Below are 23,093 nucleotides of genomic sequence, written 5' to 3' on the forward strand. Positions count from 1 at the left end.
GTTGGACAAAGAAATATCACATTGACTTGTACAAACATGACCCTACCAAAAAAGAAAATATTTTCATAGAAGTTTGAGCACCGTTTTGATTTTTTTTTTTTTTTAATAAATAGAGATTTAGGTGTTCAAGGTAGTTTCTTTCAATAGAGGAAAAATAAAAATTTAGCCTTAAAACTAACAGTACCCCTCCCGTTTGTGGTAATTTCTGTTCGTTTTAAGTTTGATTCAAATAAAATAAAACAAGTTTTGTCCAATGAAGTAAGGACAAACATTAAATCTTAAAACGAACTGAAATTATTTCATAAACGAGGGAGGATTGTCCCTCCTCAATTCCTCGTTTTTTACGTTAAAGTCTCAAAGTTCTTTAAAAATACTTCTCATTCAAATTCAGCGGTCTTTGTTTCTCATGATTCTAATCAAAGAACGGCAACAAAAAGTTAAACATTATATTATTTTTCATTTTACAGGGACAAATATATAGATCTTCAACGTTTTTGTAGATCTATATTCTTAGGTCGTTAATTTGCTTTCGAGTATAGAGCATCGAAAATTATATCGAGTGTTCATGGTATGGGTGGCAGTCGTAGTAGAACCAAATAGTCCTACTTCGAGCATTCATGCCAGGGACAGTCATGTTGGGAGTTTAGTAGGGATGGTCACAGTAGGAATAGTAGGCTGCCAGTAGAAGACGTGGATATATTTTATATTCACGTATCTCAACGATTATGTATTCATTTTTTTATAATTCGTTCAAATTCATTCTTTCATTATCAAATAATTTTATATCAAAGCTGACCTTTCTCAAACAGTATGTGGCAACGAACTGTGGTAAGGATCGACCCGGCTCAATAGTAACCAAAACTCAAAAAATAGAATTTTGATACCAATAGTTGCATCAAAAGATCGCATTTCAATGATGAATTGAAATATATAAGTTTCCTCAAGTTTAGTCTTACCCATCAAAAGTTACGAGCCTGAGAAATTTGCCTTATTTTAGAAAATAGGGGCAAACACCCCCTAAAAGTAATAGAATCTTAACGAAAATCACACCATCAGATTCAACGTATCAGAAAACCCTACTTGCTCGTTTTAAGTTTTAATGTCGCTCCTCACTTGCAGTTAAAAAAAAAACTTGTTTTTTTTTTTTTATTTATTTAATGTACTTACAGGTTGGATCCTTTCTATAAAATTATTCGGACCTCGCATTGCAACTTCATAATACAGCTAATTTGATCAGTGAAATTGACTTCTGGTTGTCACCATTAATTCATTAAGGACAATTCTCTAAACAAATTTGAACTACCAAGTGTATGTGAAGCTGCGAGGGGGGGGGCTTGGACCATCTGTCTTATAATAGGTTATAACTGATCATCCTTTACCTTGGGGCGGCACGCGACGTATTTCCGTAAGCCAATCATATTGTTTCTTAAAGGTATGTCAGAAAGGGAAGACAAATAACCCCCCTCCCCAGTTTGAAATATTAATGGTTCTTCTATATTTCTGTTTGAAATTTTAAGCCAATCAAAAGGATGAAAAGTTTTTGAATCACAAGATTTTTACAAGCAGTCTCTCGGTTTTTATTAATTTGAGTAGAATCAAAGATAGTCAAAACTTTTTCTTGTTCTTCAACCTTTCTAAGCCACAAAATACTAATCTGGACACATTGCAAACTCCGTTTAGTCTGCGAGAGACATGATGCAGATTTCACCCGAAGCCACGAAAATAACCATGTGAAAATTTCTAAGCTTTAAATAGCAGTTACACCTTAAACACATTTTACGCATCAACACATTTGTGTCTTTATTACCTCCGTAATTGGAAAACTCAAGACATCACGTTTTGAACTCCCACGTGGAACAAATATAGCTTATACTTATTATTAAATAAAAAAAACTAGTTCTTTTAACTGAAAGTAAGGAGCGACATTAAAACTTAAAACGAACAGAAATTGCCCTGTATATAAAATGGGTTGTCCCCTCCGCAATCCCTCGCTCTATACGCTAAAGTTTTAATTATTTTAAAAAGTAGAATTGTGGCAAAGAGTCAAACTTTAGCGTAAAGAGCGAGGGATTGCGGAGGGGACAACCCATTTCATATACGGAGTAATTTCTGTTCGTTTTAAGTTTTAATATCACTCCTTACTTTCAGTTAAAATAACTAGTTTTTTTATTTAATTTCTGAATGTTTTTGAATTAAAGCATGTTTGATTTTGGCTCTCCGCACACAAATTATTAAAATGAAATTTGCATATTAATTCTTTTTTTGGCTAAATGGCTTTCTCTTAGTCTTGATCAGACGATTTTGAGAAATAAGGGGTGGGGAAGGAGGCCTAGTTGCCCTCCAATTTTTCGGTTACTTAAAAAGGCAACTAGAACTTTTAATTTTTAACGAACGTTTTTATTAGTAAAAAAATATACGTAACTTACTTACGTAACAAACTTTTATATTCTTATATTTTTATTATGTATATGAGGGGGTTTGTCCCCACGTTAATAACTCGCTCTTTACACTAAATCTTAAGCTTTGTCCCAATTCTTTAAGAATGACCCCAGACTCAGAAAGGCCTTAGAATAAATAGTTGAAATTACTAAAAATACTTTAGCATAAAGAGCGAGGTATTTATCTCCTCGTGAATATATCGCTCTTTATGCTAAAGTATTTTTAGAATCCCTCATATGCGTCATAATCACTGTTCGTTTTAAGTGTTAATGCTACTGCTTACTTTCAATTGAAAAAACTTTTTCATGTTTATATTTTCATTGTTTTTTTATAGTAATACTAGAAAATCCTGCGCCCTTTTCATTGAATTTCTCTTCCCCCATGACATATTCTTCCAAGGAAAGATCCTCCCACATAGCCCCCTCCCCTCAACACCACCCCCCAAACCAAAAAACCCCACTGAAAACGTCTGTACACTTCCCAATAACCATTACTGTATGTAAACACTGGTCAAAATTTTTAACTTCCAGCCCCTCCCCCAGGGACTGTGGGGGAGTAAGTCATCCCCAAAGACATAGTTATTATGGTTTTTGACTAGGCGGAACAAAATGGCTATCTCGAAATTTTGAGCCGTTGACTTTGGGAAAAAATGAGCATGGGAAGGGGCCTAGGTGCCCTCCAATTTTTTTGGTCACTTAAAAAGGGCACTAAAACTTTTCATTTCCATTAGAATGAGCCCTCTTTCGACACTCTAGGACCACTTGGTTGATACGGTGACCCCTGGGAAAAAAACAAATAAACACGCAACCGTGATCTGTCTTCAGGCAAAAAATACAAAATTCCACATTTTTGTAGATAGGAGCGTGAAAATTTTGCTGTAGGGTTCTCTGATACGCTGAATGCGATGGTGTGATTTTTGTTAAGAGTCTATGACTTTTAGGGGGTGTTTCCCCCTATTTGCCAAAATAAGGCAAATTTTCTCAGGCTCGTAACTTTTGATGACAAAGACTACATTTGATGAAACTTATATATTTGAAATCAGCATAAAAATTCGATACTTTTGATGTATCTTTTAGCATCAAATTCTGTTTTTTAGAATTTCGTTTACTATTGAGCCGGGTCGCTCCTTACTACAGTTCGTTACCACGAACTGTTTGATACTTCTTAAAATCTTATTCATCTTCACAAATTGTATTAACCTACAAAATAGATTACATTAAACCAGTTATACTTGAATAAAAAAAATATACTCAGAATATACCCCGTATAATTCTTAAAAAGATATCATATTATCATTTATTTTTCACTCTCTTCTGCCCTCACAACCTTCGCAATCCTTGGAGCTCCTCTAGCTTGTGCTGCCCTCCTAAGCGCATAAGCTGTGCTTCCTCGAACACAAAGTAGGCAAATATTTAAGGGGGGATCTTTTCTTTCTTAACGAATATAAAAAAGATGGCTATTCCAAGAAACAATGATATCTAGGGCGTAATATAGCCCCACTTGTGGATGAAGTTAAAATTATGCACGAATACAGCACCATTAGTGTATCCCATTCATAATTCTTCGATTCGGACAATTTTCAGCTTCAAGAATAAAATTTACGACTGACTAATTAGAAATAAGGTTTAAGGCAGTGTTTTTTTAAATTAGAAAAGATGGAAGCTAGGAACGGTAGTTTCCCTATATGCAGCATAGATTTGAGCAAATAAAACCAGACATAGTATTAGTAGGCCAGGGCATATCCAGGATTATTGTTCAGGAGGGGGGGGGTCAAAAAGACTTTAAATCCTATCAGAAAATTTGTTTATATGTATTTTTGTTACTTTTTTACAAGTTGAAAAAAATCAGGGAGAATCAAACTGGGTACACCCCCCCCCCGCTCTCTCCCTGGATAAAATCTTGTTAGTAGGCAATGGCTTGGAACAAATTAGTATTGATACTCTGCAAAGTAAAATTCTTGCCTTTTGAGCTGTCTGGTTCTGTTGTACAGTTCTCTACGCTTAAAAAACAAAAACAAAAAAACATACCATTCACAACCTTAGCTTTATATATATACAGCTGGAACCCACGGTATAGCTTGCAGATATCGCATACCATGAACATTTCAGAAGAACTGTTAACTATGCTAACCTAAGGTATGACTTATTTCTTTAGTGGATCATTTTCAATGTCATGTATGGCATTTCTATTCGATTCATGAAGCCGGTCAGCTTGTTGCTCTTTATTCAGGCCTTGCTCTTTACTCAAATTAGCGCTTTATTTGTTCGAGTCACCTACAGGACGAAATTATGTTTGCACTTGAATACCTGAACATGTCTCAGTTGAGTTTGATATGTCCTAGCTGCAAGCAGAGGGATAATTAATTTCCCTTGTTAATAAACTAATAATGTTTCAATTGGCGTCTCAGTTAAAAAATCAATAAAAGCAAAGCAATAGTTACGTACTAAGAGGTCCTTTTCATCGACCTGACAAGGCTTAATTGGAATGAAGTTAGGGCTGATTTAATCCTTACGTTTCTAAGAAATTAAGATTGGAAATTCTGAGTTAAAGTTTGTGATAAAAATTATGATGCATTAAAAACAAAAATATTAAAAACTAAATTATTCAAAATAAACTTATTAATTTAATTAAGGTTAGTTTAAATTATTACCCTAAGTGCAGAAGTAAACAGCACTGTAGGCTATTCAATAGGAAATCGTTGGCTGAACCTTCGCAAACTTTGCAAAGACAAGATCGGCTAACTGTGGCCTATATTGGTTCTCTAATAAAAGTTATCCAATAATAAATGATACTAATTCTATATTTTTTCAGTTACATAAGGATTTCATAGCAGAAAAGGTTCGATGCGTTAGAGTATAATGAAATATACGAAAGACCATACCTTAGATGTTTTAATCTTATTCGTACAATATTTAGGGATTTCAGATTCATGCTTAAGGCAGCCCGGAAAGTAAACATGCCGAATTCCGTCAAACTCTTTCTTTTTCTTTTTAATGCCACAACATTTTAAAAATCCATCCATTTAGTAAAAGTGAGTCAACAGATTAAAAATGACAAATGTTTTTCAGTACACGATAAGAATATACTGAAATAATTAGTAAGAAAAAAATGAGTAAACGTTTTTAGATAAGCTTATCCGGAAAAAAGATAAGGACAAGCGTCAATTAACCGTTTTTGTCTTTTTCTTCTTTTTTTTTTGTTTTATCGCTGCAAACGTATTATAAAAACCATGTACAATAAAACCATAATAGTAAAACTAAACTGTTGAATGGCCGATAAATAAATAGTGAGAACTGTCAACAGAAATCAAAATTCCAAAAAACAGAGGTGTGATAACAATAGCAGACCTAACAATAGAGATCCTAAAAAAAACTGAGGCCTAATAACAATAGCCTATTTGGATAAAACAATCATCTATCAACGATGGCTCAAAATATAACAATTTTATTAAGTTATTAAAACCGATCAAAAAAAAAAAAGGTCATAAAAATCACTATAAAGATCAAATCGTTCGTACTATCGTCAACAGAACATACTAGGTCTAACTCTAATCAGATTTCTAATAAAGAGTGTTAAAATACAAACAAATAAATCAACACTAGACGCTGCATCTGTTCGGTGATTGAATAAACTGCTCCTTGAAATTGGCCCATCACCATGCTTAGACTGATAGGATACAAATCAAGCTTCATATTATTTTGTTCAAGAATTCGTCAAAGCGCTCAATCTGGCATGTCCCACGTTTAAGACGTTGCAATAGATCCAAAAAGCCTTGGATTACAAGAAGACTACTAAGGTCAATTCAATTAAAGGACAGGCTGTGTAAAAATATTTGCCTCATCCAGATGAGGTAAATCAAGCTTCTTTTAAAGTATACAAGAATTGCTTTAACCAAAGCTGCAAGGTCTGCTAAAAAGCAGTACTATTTGAAGGCATTCAATAACAGGCATGGGTATCAGGTGCGGTCATTGATAAATGACTGTATTGGCAAAAAAAAACACGAATCATCATTCGTATGAGATGATGACCCCGGATGGATATACAGCTGTTAAAGGAAAAATTAACGTTGCCAACATGCTCAACACTAATCTCGCCAAAATAGGTGAAAATACATCAGAAGAGGCATCCTGAAATTGGCAAAAAAAAGGCTGTATCGGCAAAAAAAGATATATTCTCTTCCGGCTGAGATGATGACCCCGGATGGATATACAGCTGTTAAAGGAAAAATTAACGTTGCCAACATGCTCAACACTAATCTCGCCAAAATAGGTGAAAAGACATCAGAAGAGGCATCCCGGAATTGGCAAAAAAGACTGTATTGGCAAAAAAAGATATATTCTCTTCCGGCTGAGATGATGACCCCGGATGGATATACAGCTGTTAAAAAAAAATTAACGTTGCCAACTTGCTCAACACTCATCTCGCCAAAATAGGTGAAAATACATCAGAAGAGGCATCCTGAAATTGGCAAAAAAAAGGCTGTATTGGCAAAAAAAGATATATTCTCTTCCGGCTGAGATGATGACCCCGGATGGATATATAGCTGTTAAAGGAAAAATTAACGTTGCCAACATGCTCAACACTAATCTCGCCAAAATAGGTGAAAAGACGTCAGAAGAGGCATCCCGAAATTGGCAAAAAAGATGGATTCTCTTCCGAATGAGACGATGACCCCGGATGGTAATACAGCTGTTAAAGGAAAAATTAACGTTGCCAACATGCTCAACACTCACTTCGCCAAAATAGGTGAAAAGACGTCAGAAGAGGCATCCCAAAATTTACAAAAAAAAGACTGTATTGGCAAAAAAAAGATGAATTCTCTTCCGGACGAGATGATGACCCCGGATGGTAACACAGTTGTTAAAGGAAAAATTAACGTTGCCAACATGCTCAACACTCACTTCGCCAAAATAGGTGAAAAGACGTCAGAAGAGGCATCCCAAAATTTACAAAAAAAGACTGTATTGGCAAAAAAAAGATGAATTCTCTTCCGGACGAGATGATGACCCCGGATGGTAACACAGCTGTTAAAGGAAAAATTAACGTTGCCGACATACTCAACACTCACTTCGCCAAAATAGGTGAAAAGACGTCAGAAGAGGCATCCCGAAATTGGCAAAAAAGATGGATTCTCTTCCGAATGAGACGATGACCCCGGATGGTAATACAGCTGTTAAAGGAAAAATTAACGTTGCCAACATGCTCAAGACTCACTTCGCCAAAATAGGTGAAAAGACGTCAGAAGAGGCATCCCAAAATTTACAAAAAAAAGACTGTATTGGCAAAAAAAAAAGATGAATTCTCTTCGGGACGAGATGATGACCCCGGATGGTAACACAGCTGTTAAAGGAAAAATTAACGTTGCCAACATACTCAACACTCACTTCGCCAAAATAGGTGAAAAGACGTCAGAAGAGGCATCCCGAAATTGGCAAAAAAGATGGATTCTCTTCCGAATGACACGATGGCCCCGGATGGTAATACAGCTGTTAAAGGAAAAATTAACGTTGCCAACATGCTCAACACTCACTTCGCCAAAATAGGTGAAAAGACGTCAGAAGAGGCATCCCAAAATTTACAAAAAAAAGACTGTATTGGCAAAAAAAAGATGAATTCTCTTCCGGACGAGATGATGACCCCGGATGGTAACACAGCTGTTAAAGGAAAAATTAACGTTGCCAACATCCTCAATACTCACCTCGCCAAAATTGGTGAAAAGACGTCAGAAGAGGCATCCCGAAATTTAGCATCAAATTCTGCGGAGTACAAAAGTTGTTTACCCCCCTCCACTCACCGATCCATACTCCTTTCCCCAATGTCACCTGCTGAATTGATGATGGTACCTAATCAACTCAAAAATGGACAATCAGAAGAAACTGACTAGATCTCCAACGAATGTACTTAAATTGATTATGCCTAGCATAGCTAATTTTCTTGAGCATTTAATTAATCTTTATTTAAAGAATAGTATCTTTCCTTCTAGCATGAAGTCCGCCCGCGTCATTGCACTGCATAAAGGGGGAGATATGACTGACCCGTTTAACTATAGGCCTATATCCACCAGGGGCGGATCCAGGATTTTTCTTAGCGGGGGCGCATAATAGGTTACTCCAATAAACCTGCAAACAAAGAGATTTTTAGGGAACCTCAAAAATTATACGTCGTAGGTAGGTAGTGGAAATGGTCGTAAATTCAATATAAAATCTGGTGAGGATTAAAGTTCTAACAAATCTCTTGAAGTTAAAATTATGTAAAAATATGGAGGCCAAGAAGCAAGTTATAAAAACCACCCCACCCAAAAAATCTGTTCACCATCTAAAAAAAAATGATATTTAATACTTTCTGCATAATTTTTAGCCTTTCTACTTCTGACGACTATAGCGAGTAAGTTAAGCTTTGTATTGTAATTAAATAAAAAAAAAACAAGTTTTTTTAACTGCAAGTAAGGAGCGAAGCTAAAACATAAAACGAGCAGAAATTAGTCCGTATATAAAAGGGGTTGACCCCACTTCAACGCCTGGCTCTTTACGCTAGAGTTTGACTTTTTCTCAAAACTCTACTTTTTTAAACAATAAAAAACTTTAGGGTAAAGAGCGAGGCGTTGAGGAGGGGTCAACCCCTTTTATATATGGAATAATTTCTGTTAGTTTAAGTTTTAATGTCGCTCCTTACCTGCAGTCAGAAAAACTTGCTCGTTCAATTTAATTTCTGAACGTTTTTTAGTTAATACATGTTTTGCAATTATTATAATTAATATAAAAATATCATGTTTTAATGAAATTCAATATAATATTAATGACCTTTAATATTAATATAAATATTCCTGAGTTCACATATTCTGAATGGTAACTGCAAATACCATTTGCGCCACACAAAACACCATTGCACATTCCAAATAATGAACCCAATGTGTAAACAACAGGAAATTTGCATAGCTTGCAGCCCTGTTCCAGGGGTTGTGGAGGGTTCTTGTCGTTCCCAGAGGAACATTTATTTGATCTTTCGACTAATTCGAACAAAATATCGATTAATTCGAACAAATCTAAATGTCTAAAATTTTGGTCGGATGTCTTTGGGGGTTGAGGGGAGGCAGTCAGCAAAAAGGCGTAGAATAGGGGATCGTTCCCCTCTTATCTCTTTTGACTCTTAAAGACGCCAGTACACGTAGATAACTCTCACCCCTATTTTTTAAGCTGTTATACTTACGGCACTAAAACTTTGAATTTCTAATCGAATGAGCCCCCTCCATAGTTTCTATAATAACTCTATGCATATGATGTGGCTTAGGGAAAAAATAATATATGGAAGCAGCTTCACTGCATATGGTAAAATCTATGGCATTTTTTTTTTTTTTTTTTTTTTTTTTTTTTTAAGAAACTGCGTTTCCTAATAATTAGTAAAACATATTCATTAAAATCACTAATCTTGAAAGTTATTATAATAAATAGAAGATTTTAAACCTGCTTTAAAAATATTTAAAATTAGAAAGGTGAAGATTAGTTTGCTAGGAAGAAAAGAAAATTCCCTCTACCCCAAGAGGACTCAATTTGCTTCCCAAGAGGCAAAAATTGGTACGCTGCTAAGTGACAATTTATTGTCATTTAGACAAAAGAAATTGGTACTAATTAAAAATTTGCTAGTTTAAACTTAAATTTCTGTTCTTGGGGTATTTTTACCGACTAATTCACACAAATGTAAGCAGAAGCTACCCAAAATTAAGTGAAAGTCTGTAGCAAAAAACCAGCAATAATAAACTGGTTTGCCTTCCAAGATTTTGGCATTAGCAACATTAAATGAATTTTACACAAGGGCAAAAATAGCGACGAAGACCACACTGCCTTTCCATAACAAACAAATACAACGTAGAGACAATAGGGAAAATTTCAAGACAGTGGAAATTATTTCTGTAGATATTTCGGCCCTATGTCCAAGGGCCGTCTTCAGCACAATACAAGAATAAGAGAGAAACTATATATATATATAAAAGAACTTACATCAAATTGTGAGGATTAAAACTGAATAATTAAAAACACTTTTTAAAACTTTTTTTTAAAAATAGCCCTAGAATCCTTACTTCAACGAAGTTCAACCAGGACTGGCGAAAAGAATGAAATGAGAATATAAGCTCATTCAAACTGAAGAGAATAAAATGATTAAATGTAATTTCTTAAAGCTAATCTTGCTTGTTTAGCAGCCTGTCTCAAATGCCTTTTCGTAGTTGGTTCAGTACTATTATAAATCGGTTTAGTAAAATATTTTGTTAGATCATTTTTAATTAAATTTGAGCATAAAGAATTTAGTGAGTATTCCCCCAAGTCCCTGTTCAAAGAAATATTATTATTTATTTTGAGATTAATTTCGATTGATTCTCGAACCACCTGTTTTATTCCCAAATCATTACTAATGAGTGAAGAGTTTTCAAAAAGTATCATGTGGGACGGATTATTAAATATATGCCAACCTAAAGCAGAATCAAAGGAGTTGTTGGAACTATTTGAAATTAAGGCCTTGTCTATGTCATTTTTATGCTGTTGTAACCGTTTGTCTAGATTCTGATGGGTCCTGCCGACATAGTATTTTCCACAATCACATGGTATTTGATAGACCCCTCTTTGGCGAGTAACTGGGGTCTTATCTTTACCCGAATTTAAGAAATTGATGATTTTAAAATTATTAGTAAAAACTACGGACAGATTATTTTTTGTGCAAATATTTTTTAATTTTGTTGTGATCTTTGGGATATACGGAAGATAGACAATATTTGAGGGCTTATCAGTAGCCTCACATTGTGAAGTATCTTCTTCGATTTTACAAGAATGTCTTTTTATTCTACGGTTAATTATTTTATTGACATAAGGAATGGGGTATCCATTACCAAAAAGAATATCTCTGATAAAGTTTATTTACTTCTTTTTTGTCGTCCTCTAGGTTGTTCTACAATTTTATTTTTCTTGTTATACCAAAAATATCCTGTAATTTTCAAATTCGACATTCTAAATAGATTGATTTATTTTCTTTATCTAATATTCTTAATAGCAGTCACCTTTATTAATTGTTTTCGTTATTTTGTATGTTTGGAAAACTAAAATCGCCAAGCATTCAAAACTTGGCACAGGGCCAAGTTTTGAATGATTCAAACTTGACCCACGGCCACCTGCTTTGAATGATAAATTAAAAATGAGGAAAATATGTTATTCTTCTATCTGGAACCATGCACGACTAAATCGGAAAAAAAATCTTTAAAAAAAGAACAAAAGCATGTATTCATTAAATAAAAAACACTAACTTGCAATAGGATTAGCATGTACGGTAACACTTTGAATTTTGACCTCAGTTGTCGGTCTGAAATTTTTCGGATTTACGGGAAGCTTCTCCAGTTCGTCTAAAACTTCAAATCCATCAATTATCCTTTAAAAAAGAGGGAATATGTACACCATTGTTTTCCAAACTGGGAGGCACGCCTCCATAGGGAGGCAAGGATTAGTTTAAGGGGAAGCGCGAACATTAGCCAGGATTGACAAAAAACCAAATGAAATTAAGACTACCCAGTCGCAAAAAATATCTTATCCTTTTCGCGATGATGCTTAATTCTCTATTAAGGGATGATCAATCATAGGATTTTTGTGATCAGATAATTTCTAGTTTCTCTGATAGGTACTACAAAATTCACCTTACAAGAAGGATATTTTCGATGTGTTGAAGATAATAATATAACTGAAGCACATTCATTCCTGGAAAAGCCACATCCAGTGAAAATTTTAATGTAATTGACAATTTTTTTTAATGAGGAATGCATTTTGTCAAAACATTGGGCATGGCTGTGTAAAGACATGTCAAGACACAAAACTGACCTTCTATCGGTAGTTTAAATGAAAATACCCAATGTTCTCTGGACGCACATCATGCTCCATAGAGCAGCTCTCTTATCAATTAAATTAAAAAAAAAAATTTAACTGCAAGTAAGGGGCGACATTAAAACTTAAAATGAACATAAATCATTCCGTATATGAAAGGGGTTGTCCCCTCCTCAACGCCCGGCTGTTCACGCTAAAGTTTGACTCTTTTTTACAACTCTACTTTTTAAAACAATAAAAACCTTTAGCGTAAAGAGCTAGGCGCTCCTTACTTGCAGTTAAAAAGAATTGCTTTTTATTATTTAATTTCTGAACGTTTTTGAATTATTGCATGTTTTGATTTTGGCTCGCCGCACATGAATAATTAAAACGAAATTTGCACATTATTTTTTTCATCTAAATGGCTTTCTCATAGTTTTGATCGGACGATTTTAATAAAAAAGGGGTGGAGGAGGCTCAGTTACCCTCCAATTTTTGGTTACTTAAAAAGGCGACCAGAACTTTTATTTTTTTGTGAACGTTTTAATTTGTAATAAATGTGCGTAACTTACGTAACGAACTTCTATATTTGTATATTTTTACTACGTAAATGAGGTCAAAGTTTGTAACTTGCAGTCCCTCCCCGGGGGCTGTGGGGGACTAAGTCGTCCAGCAAGACACAATGATTAGGTTTTTCGACTATGCTGAGCAACATGGATATTTCAAAATTTTGACCCGGCGACTTTTGGAAAAAATGAGCATGGGAGGGGGCCTAGGGGCCCTCCAATTTTTTGGTCACTTGAAGGGCACTAGAACTTCTAATTCCCGTTACAATGAGCCCTCTCGCAACATTGTAGGACCACTGGGCCGAAAAGATCACCCCTGAAAAAATAAAAAATAAACACGCATCCGTGATCTGTCTTCTGGCAAAAAATACAAAACTCCACATTTTCAAGGAGGCACACTCGTGCCTCTATAAAGAGGCGACCCACGACAATGTTAAGCGATCTTCGGTTCCAGTGGTCGCAGAGGGATGGGGAGGGATGCATTTCATAGCCCGAGCTCCAACTAAGAAACCTGCAAAATTTCATCCCCCTCCAACTTTTCCTTCATGGGGAAAATCTGGCCGAAAGTTTCGACCCGTCAACCCCAGCCCCCCTTTAACGTTGTCCGATCGGGCTGAAATTCACAAGTTAAGGTCCCCTAGGGCCCAAGAGCTTATCCGCGAAATTTCAGCTCGATCCGATAACTCCTTCCCTGTTTTCCAGAAACCACGCATAGCCACTTAAAATTCATGTTCTTTGTTTTTCTAGACGCCTACAGGTCACATCCGACATCGGATCTGGGTGTACGAAGACTCATTCGATGCGGAATTCTCCGAGTAATTTTCCTGGAAAGTTTCGTAGGAAAATCTTAACCCCCCGAAAGTTTCGACCCCCCAACCCCACCCCTCCTTTTAACGTTGTCCGATCGGGCTGAAATTCACAAGTTAAGGTCCCCTACGGCCCAGGAGCTTATCCGCGAAATTTCAGCTCGATCCGATAACTCCTTCCCTGTTTTCCAGAAACCACGCATTAGCTATTTAATTAACGCATTTCTCTCCATAAGAGCCCATGTTAATTTGAAATTTTTAAAAGTTATTGAGAAGTTATATTTACACACATGCAAGTGTTTAGCTCAGTCGGTAGAGCGTGGGACTTTTAATCCTCTGGTCAAGAGTTCAAGTCCCTTACGGGCGGTTTTTTTCACAACATCAAAAAAATTTTGATAACACCTGGACAGCTTATCATATGAGAGATAACAGAATATTAGCTTCTTATGAGCAAAAGAAACATTTCGGTCATTCTATCTATTTTTTTTCTATTTTATACAATGATTTAAAAGCGGGGGGGGACGGCAGCCACCCAAGTTCCTCTCCTAATTCCTGTACGAGGAGTACAGGAATTATTAAATTACATCCACCATGGATTGTAGAAAAACGTACAGAAATAATATGAAAAAAACTTCGTTTTCTTAAAGAGTTAAAGAGGCTGCGTCCCAAAGTCGAACCTTAAAACGTACAGGAATTAGAAGAGGCAGTTGGGGGGCTGCCGCCCCCCAAACCCCCAGCTTTTAAAGACTCTTTTGTACAGGTTTTTTGTTTTTTTGCTAACCCCCCGCTCTTGGCTTCGGAAAGGCCCTCTTTTAATTAACAAAAAATTGAAATGAATGAATAATGGAATATCGAAAAATGTTAAACACAAGAGGACAGGAGAACCATTGCGCCGAAACTAGTAATTAGTAACAATGAAGTCCCCCCACAAAAAAAACCTGTACAAAAGAGTCTTTAAAAGCTGGGGGTTTGGGGGGCGGCAGCCCCCCAACTGCCTCTTCTAATTCCTGTACGTTTTAAGGTTCGACTTTGGGACGCAGCCTCTTTAACTCTTTAAGAAAACGAAGTTTTTTTCATATTATTGTAGGTAGGAGCTTGAAACTTGTACAATGGGTTCTCTGATACACTGAATTTGATGGTATGATTTTCGTTAAGATTCAATGAATTTTAGGGGGGGTTTTCCCCTATTTTCCGAAATAAGGCAAATTTTCTAAGGTTCTTAACTTTTGATAGGTAAGACTAAACTTGATGAAACTTATATAATGAAAATCAGCATAAAAATGCAATTCTTTTGATGTAAGTATTGGTATTAAAATTCCGTTTTTTAGAGTTTTGGTTGACATAAGTCAACCAAAGTCAACCAAAGACATAGTCAACAAAGTAAAAAAAGCTATAAATTACATAAAAAACAGTCAATTATAAGTCATTTTACTTGCAAAGCTGTCTGATATTATAGGAGCTACTTACATCTCCCTTTTGTATAATTAAATAAAAAAAACAAGTTTTTTTAACTGAAAGTAAGGAGCGACATTAAAACTAAAAAACGAACAGAAATTACTTCGTATATGAAAGAGGCTGCTTCCTCATCAACGCCCCGCTCTTTACGCTAAAGTTTGACTCTGTCTCTCAATTCTTATTTTTAAATTCCACTTTTAAATTTATGTACCCAAGATAACATAGGGGCAAACAAAAATCCATTGGTTGAACACGTAGATACTCTTCTAATTAATTTCTCAAATTATTTTAATTATTTCTATTTTAGAAAATAACCATGAGTTTCGGATACATTTTTCAACGAAGAAGATAACGAACCTGAATTATTAAGTACTAAGACTGAAAACTTGATTGAATTAGCTTGTGATCATAATATATTTATAATATATATTTTTATAATATTTATTATAAAATATTTTATAATATAATATTTTCAGAGTGCACCTCTCATTCAATTTTGGCTAGATATTAAGAATGAACATAATATTTTGTAAAATAAAGCTTAAAAAGCATTGATGCCTTTCGCAGAATCTTATTCATACGAAACAGGATTTTCTGCAATAGCTGAAATAAAACCGGAATTATGGGTTATTTGGTGGTAGAAAAGACGGTTTTCTCATCATTGACACCAATAATTGACAAACTTAGTGCTAATTATAGGCAAGCACGCCCATCTTTATAAAAGACAAAAATATGGAGTTGTTATTCGTTGACCTCATTTTTAAGAGTTTGTCTTAATAAATTTTGTAGTACTAAAAATTTTATTGTATGTATTGTTTTCTGAAATGGGAGGGAAGCACGATACGATCAAATATTTTTTAAGGGAGCCCTGGTAAAATAAAGTTGGGAACTACAGATGTACACTTTCATTGACTTAGGCAAAATTTCTGCTCAAAAACACATTTGGAAATTGTATGGAAGCAAAACCAAGCGTGCGGAAATTGAATAAAATTAAGAGGATATAGTACCTTAGAAATCATTTTATGAGCCTCAGTGTTTGCTGACCGTCCGGAAGACAAAGAGTCTATTAGCAAATTCTCCATCTGCGAGAATCTGTGGTTTGACTACAAAATTTGATTAAAAAGACAATGAAATTTCGCATTCCTTTTGTCGGCAAGCTTGTCAGTCAAAGCGGGTGGCACCATAGGGAACTCCCACAGCTGCTAAATTGCTTTAATGACAATTCCTTTGAATTGAATTTGCACGTTAATTAAAGCACGGATGCCCCGAAAACCGGACGAAAATTTACTAAATGTTTTAAAAGAGAAAACCAAAGAGAAAATACCTACAGATTGTTCTGGATACCCGGCTGAATGACCGTATTCAAACAGTAGGTTCTACGGTAATGCGGTTCAATCCTGCTTTCTAGGGCTATAACGAAAGAAAGGTTGAGATGGCTAGGCCATGTTCTGCGGATGAAGGATAACAGATTGCCGGAGATTGTACTTTTTGGCCAACCATCTGGGGCTACATGGAAAGCAGGTTGTCCTCGTCTGGGTTTGGAGGATGTCATAAATAAATATTTAAAGGAAATGGGAACTTACTTGGAGGGTTTAAAGAGGGAGGCCTTAAATAGATTAGGTTGGAGGAGGAGCGTGCGTAGCTGTGTTGGCCTCAGGCGGCTTGGTTCTGCAGTGAGTTATTAGTAGCAGCAGTACTCGTAGAATTTGCACGTTGTCCTAGCAGGTAAGGTAGAGCATACTTAGGGACTGCTCTATCCTGAATTTTAAAATGAGAATTCTGCTCCATTTATTGGAGAAGACAAAGTTCACAGCTTAAGGATGACGCAAGTTTCATTAAAACACGATGTCTCCATCTCCAGTACACAACATGAGAGATTTCTTTCAGATTCCTTTTAAGATAAGTTTCTTTTAAGATTTGCGGTAAATTAGGAGTTGGCTGTCAGTTTTTTTTTTCGCTTAATCGGATTTTCAAGCTCTAAATATTATGGCAAGACCGCCCAATCAGTTCTAAATATTTTGGCCATAAAACTGCCCCCCTCCTTTGCCCTCCCCCCTTCCGGAACGATACCACTGACGATGTCTTGGTATTATCTACATATATAAATTTAGTTCTAAATATCCTATTATTCTAAATATCCATCCTATTAGTTCTAAATATTTTGGGCCACAAAACTGACCCCCCTCATTCTTTAAATATCAAAGAAAGGTATTTTTCAATAAAAGCACCCCTCAATTTTCCCTAGAAACAGTTTTTTTCAAAACTGTGTTGAGGAACCTAGGAGACACATACCCCCCCCCCCCTGATTGAGTTCTCTTTATATGGAAATCTGTGCAAGCGAGACCGAGCCAACCGGTGTACATAAAAGTGATATTGTGTATTTGCTGTGAGTATTGCGACTAATATTCAAAAATCACGAGGCCAAATAATTACTGATAATGTGATTAGAGACATTCTTAAACCCGTGAGTCATAGTTCTTTTCCAGTGAAAATATTACAGTGGATAAATTAGTAATAGAAAATTAGTATTAGTAATTAGTAATAACTAGCAATAGAAAATTAATAAGTAGTAAATTAGTAATAGCAAAAATTACTGATTGGTTTTGAGCTCATCGAGCTACACTGCTGAAAAAAAAAACTGACCACGCCAAAAATCGGAATTAGACGATGTAAAAACTTGTTGGTAAAATATATGTATTCATCATGTAGAAACACATTCAAACAATGGAATTTCTTAAAATATCTATCGGTAAGTAGTATCCCGTCTCTGCTTTTAAGCGGCCAGTCCCCCTTCTCTTTTCTTCCTTAGTGGCTTAAGATAATGAAGAAAGTTTAAGGGTGATTCCACCAACGCTACCCACCGTATGACCACCGTACATGAAAAATTAAAACTAAATTTGCAAATTAATTTTGGAATATTTATTCCTTATATGAAGGGTTGACCCCTCCTCATTACCTTACTCTTTGCACTAAAGCTGTTAGCACTTTCATAAAAGCTTCCTATTCTAATTAAAAAGCCCCTGTTTTTCAGTAAACGCTCTTAAAAATTGGGACAAACAGTCAAACTTTAGCGTAGACAGCAAGGTACTGAGGAGGGGTACACCTTTCATATATGGAGGGAGCAACCGTCCCCCACACGGAAATCTCCTCCGGTGAAAGTTCATCCAACGTAAAGTAAACTTTCCCCCCGTCAAATTCCATCCAGACAGTTCCATCCTCGCTGATAATCTCCCCCCCCTGTAAAATTGCTTACGTACTATGAGCCTGAAAAATTCTCCTTAGTATTCTTTCACTTGAATAAGACTTTTATCTTTAATCGGTTTTTCGATCACTCCAGAAATGCCTCCTTCAGCAGAAATTATTTCCCAGAAATCAAAACACGCGAAAAATAGCCCACCTGTAAAATTTCTTGCGGACTATGAGCCTGAAAAAATCTCCTTATCATTCTTTCACTTGAATAAAACTTTTATCTTTAATCAGTTTTTCGATCACTCCAGAAATGCCTCCTTCGGTCGAAATTATTTCCCAGAAATCAAGACACGCAAAAAATAGCCCCCAGACAATTCCGCTGGAACATCCGAACATAAAAAATTGGCAGAAGCAGTATTACTTCCGGGTCATCCCTGATGTTTTCATTAACTTAGTATTTGTTATTAAAATGTTTATAATATTCAACGCTACTACTACTAACAACTTATCGCAGCACCAAACCGCCTGAGGCCACTGACAAATTTGGGCTATATATTTGCATACTAGAGGGGGGAGGGGATAAAGTATAGCGGGTCTGTAAGAAAAATGCGTTGGATACAATTATTCTCCATATTAGGAAGTAAGAATTGTTTTCTGACTTCAAACTGTCCAAATTCTTTACCCTTCCCCCCTTATGTGCAAACAAAGAACCCAAATTACATATTTACCATCTATTCTGCCACTTGTCTTTGTCTTATCTCGCGCTAAGCTGAAAGAAACTAACGAAGAAACCGGTTTGCTGTCGAGTTTTACACAGCGTAAACTTGATTGAGTGGTGCATAATACGCAGGTACCAAAATGCCTGCCCCCAGCAGACAAAAACTCAAATGAAATTCTCACATTTGGAAAGCTTTATTTTCCACGAGGGTAGGGGGGGTATTTACCGGGGGGTATTTTCTGGGGGTGGGGGTATTTTCCGCGGGGAGTATTTCCCACATGGGGGTATTTTATGCGAGGGGTATTTTCCAGGGGGGTATTTTCCGGGGGGGTATTTTCTATGGGATGGGGAGGTATTTTCCCAGGGAGAGGTTATTTTCCGGGAGGAGGGATGTTTTCGCGGGGAGAGGGGGTAAACGCCTAGAACCATGAGGCCTACACAATACCTCTCTCTTCACGCTATCGTTATTTAGAATTTTCAAAAAAGCTGCTTATTCCAATTTAACCAACCTTGTGTTTCACTTGTTGTTCATAAAGGATTGGGGTACAAAGTTGCTATTAAAATATTTTTAATATTCAATACAGTAACGCTTTTATGAAATTAAAAGTTTTTTAACTAAAAGTAAGGACCCATATTAAAACTTTAAATAAATAAAAACATTCTATATATGAAGGGGCTTCCCCCTCCTAAACACCTCTTTCTCTACGCTAAATTTTGACTTTTTCTCAATTCTTTAAGAAAGACCACAAAGATTAGGGCCGCTTAATTAAAATAAAAGCTTTGTGAAAGCAATAGAGACTTTAGTCTAAAGAGCAAGGGGTTTAGAAGGGTGCATACCCACTTATATATGGATTAATTTTTTGTCTTTTTCAATGTTTTTCTATATTTTCAGTCAAAAAAGATTATTTTTCTAAATTTTAGTTTATGATTATTAATCAGATCATGTCGAAAAATCCGGCTCCCTCAAGGTGGTTTCAGGTACCATCCCCACTTTGCACCCACCGACACTCTTTCATAACTAACGGTTTTTTTTTTTTAAAAAAAAGCTTGTTATTAAACGGCCATTATAAAGGAGGCAAGAAAACGACTTTATAAAGTCAATTTGTGCAGTTCCCTGACACGCCAACCAATTTTCATCGTCCTAGCACGTCCAGAAGCACCAAACTCGCCAAAGCCCTGAGCCCCTCCCCCTAACTACCCCAAAGAGAGCGGATCCAGTCCGTTTATGTCAATCACGTATCTACGACATTTGCTTATTCTACCCACCAAGTTTCATTCCGGTCTCTCCACTCTAAGTGTTTTCTAAGATTTCCGGTTTCCCCTTCCAACTCCCCCCGATGTCAACAGATCTGGTCGGGATTTCAAATAAGAGCTCTGAGACATGACTTCCTTCTAAACATCAAATTTCATCAAGATCCGGTCACCCGTCCTTAAATTAAAAATACCTCAATTTTTCGAATTTTTCCAAATTAACACCCCTCCCCCCAGCTCCCCCAAAGAGAATGGATCCGTTCCAATTATGTCAATCATGTATCTATAACTTGTGCTTATTCTTCCCATCAAGTTTCATCCCGATTTCTCTACTCTAAGCGTTTACCAAGATTTCCGGGTTCCAAGATTTTTGTTTCCCCCTCCAACCCCCTATGTCCCCGGATCCGATTCGAATTGAAAATAGAGCATCTGAGGCATAAGATCCTTCTATATGTCAAGTTTCATTAAGATCCAATCACCATTCGTAAGATAAAGATACCTCAATTTTCACGTTTTCCAAGATTTCCGGTTTACCCCTCTAACTCCCCTCAAGGTCATCGGATCAGGTCGGGATTTAAAATAAGAGCTGTGAAACACAAGATCCTTCTAAATATCAAATTTCATTATGATCTGATCACTCCTTCATAAGTTACAAATACCTCATTTTTTCTACTTTTTCCGAATTATCCCCTCCCCCCAATTCCCCGAAAGAGAGCGGATCCGGTCCAGGTATGTCAGTCACGTATCTTAGACTTATGCTTATTCTTCCCATCAAGTTTCATCCTGATCTCTCCACTCTAAGCCATTTTCAAGGTTTCCGACCCTCTCCCAACTCCCCCAACGACACTGGATCCGGTCAGGATTTGAAAAAAGAGATCTGAGTTACGAAATCCTTCTAAATATGAAATTTCATTAAGATCCGATCCCTCCTTCGTAACTTAAAAATACTCATTTTTTCTAATTTTTCAGAATTAACCCTCACCCCAACTCCCCCAAAGAGAAGGGATCGGTTCCGGTTATGTCAATCACGTATCCAGGACTTGTGATTGTTTCTCCCACCAAGTTTCATCCCGATCCGTCCACTCTAAGCGTTTTCCAAGATTTTGGGTTTACTCCTACAACTTCCCCCAATGTCACCGGATCCGGCCGGGATTTAAAATAATAGCTCTGAGACACGATATCCTTCCAAACATCAAATTTCATTAAGATCCAATGACCCGTTCGTAAGTTAAAAATACCTCATTTTTTCTAATTTTTCCGAATTAACCGTCCCCTACTCCCATATGGTCGAATCGGGAAAACGACAATTTCTAATTTCGTCTGGTCTGGTCCCTGATACGCCTTCCAAATTTCATCGTCCTAGCTTATCTGGAATTGCCTAAACTAGCAAAACCGGGACCGACCAACAGACAGACCGACAGAATTGGCGATCGCTATGTCACTTGGTAGATACCAAGTGCCATAAAAACAATCATAGCAAACAAACATACAACAAGTACTAAGATAAATGAATAAATAAACCTTGAAACGAATAAAGTGTTACTTAAATATGCGAATCAAGATTTAAACGAACAAAAACCAATTCAAAGAAGAATACGGGGTACTGCCTCCTTCCCTAACTGTAAACGTCTAAAAGGTACTGTGTCACTGGCACTTTACTGAAAATGGCACTTCATTACAAACATTTTCTAACGTACTTGTTACAACATTGAAAATAAAAAAATGAAAATACAGTAAAGTCAAATTTTAAACTGATTGGCCTTTCAGCAGTTGAGATCATTACATATCGAATATTTAGTTTAACCTTATTTCTTCCCAAGACCGTTCACGACAAATTTAGTTTCACTACAAACAAGAATGTAGCTACTGCCTCCTTTCTTAAAAATAAAAAGCTAAAGCCTACTGCGTCATTGGCGCTTCACTGAAAGCGAATTATATTACAAATATTCTCTTTTCCAGTTATTACAACACAGAACTGAAAATACATATTACACTATTCAAATTTTACTTGTTCAATTTCATTTACCATAAAAAGAATTTTACTTTTGCAATTTTATTTATTCAATTAGAATTAAACCTTTAGCCTTCATGTAGAATATTAAACACTAAATGCATATTAAACGCGTTCAATACCTTGTGGCAATTAAATGTTTCTTCCTGTACTATAAGAATATTACATTCAGGTGCCTACTGGTACAGAAATTTAAGCCCATTACGCCACTGCGCGTGTCGGCGATTCAAGCAGACAACAAACTGAACGTAATCGATGAAATCAGGTTTTTAGCCTGTTGATAAAATATCTTCTGACTACAACCGAATTGTTTGAGAGTTGTTGCTACAATGAAAACTATCTGATGTTGCTCTTGGTCATACTAGTAATGTTCCTCACAATCAAGATAGTTCGCAAGTGTTGTTGTTTCCGTGAGTTACTGCGCCAAAGTAACCCATCTCAGGGAGATCAAACTTATCCGAAGTCTGAGATCCTCCCCCGTAAATCCCACGCATGCACAGATAATATCTAGGTTACCCTAATACATGATAGATGATCCCTCTATGTAAGGAAAAAAATTATACAAAACAAAATATCTAGTTAATACCTTGTACGTGCCACATCGGAGTATAGGCTTTCTGCTTACTATGAGGTAACTCCGACAGTGTTGGTTCCATCCGTTCACAGAAGAAGTCTCCGAGAACGGTTTTTTTCCTTATTTTTTTCCGCTTTTTTTTCAGTTTGCATCTAATTATTAATTCGCCTATCTCCAAAATTCGAAAGAACAGGTTGTTTTATTGTGAATATGAAAGAGGTAACATTATACTTCAAATAATGAGGAGAAAA

General features: G+C 36.2%; 2 protein-coding genes across 2 annotated transcripts in view; both read right to left on the minus strand.

The window, feature by feature from the left end:
• LOC136030707 (phospholipid-transporting ATPase IF-like) overlaps positions 1-5,520 on the minus strand; it is a 156,788-nt gene extending 151,268 nt beyond the window's left edge. Inside the window, exon 1 of the mRNA XM_065709778.1 lies at positions 5,321-5,520. Within this exon, the coding sequence (XP_065565850.1) occupies positions 5,321-5,461 (141 nt within the window). The 5' untranslated portion in view covers positions 5,462-5,520. The remainder of the gene's footprint in view (positions 1-5,320) is intronic.
• A 6,157-nt stretch (positions 5,521-11,677) lies between these two features.
• Positions 11,678-23,093, minus strand: part of LOC136030514 (peptidyl-prolyl cis-trans isomerase-like 3) — a 38,566-nt gene continuing 27,150 nt past the window's right edge. Inside the window, exon 5 of the mRNA XM_065709541.1 lies at positions 11,678-11,847. Coding sequence (XP_065565613.1) covers positions 11,721-11,847 — 127 coding nt within the window. The 3' untranslated portion in view covers positions 11,678-11,720. The remainder of the gene's footprint in view (positions 11,848-23,093) is intronic.

This window comes from Artemia franciscana, chromosome 8, assembly GCF_032884065.1.
Source record: "Artemia franciscana chromosome 8, ASM3288406v1, whole genome shotgun sequence".
Classification (NCBI taxonomy): domain Eukaryota; kingdom Metazoa; phylum Arthropoda; class Branchiopoda; order Anostraca; family Artemiidae; genus Artemia; species Artemia franciscana.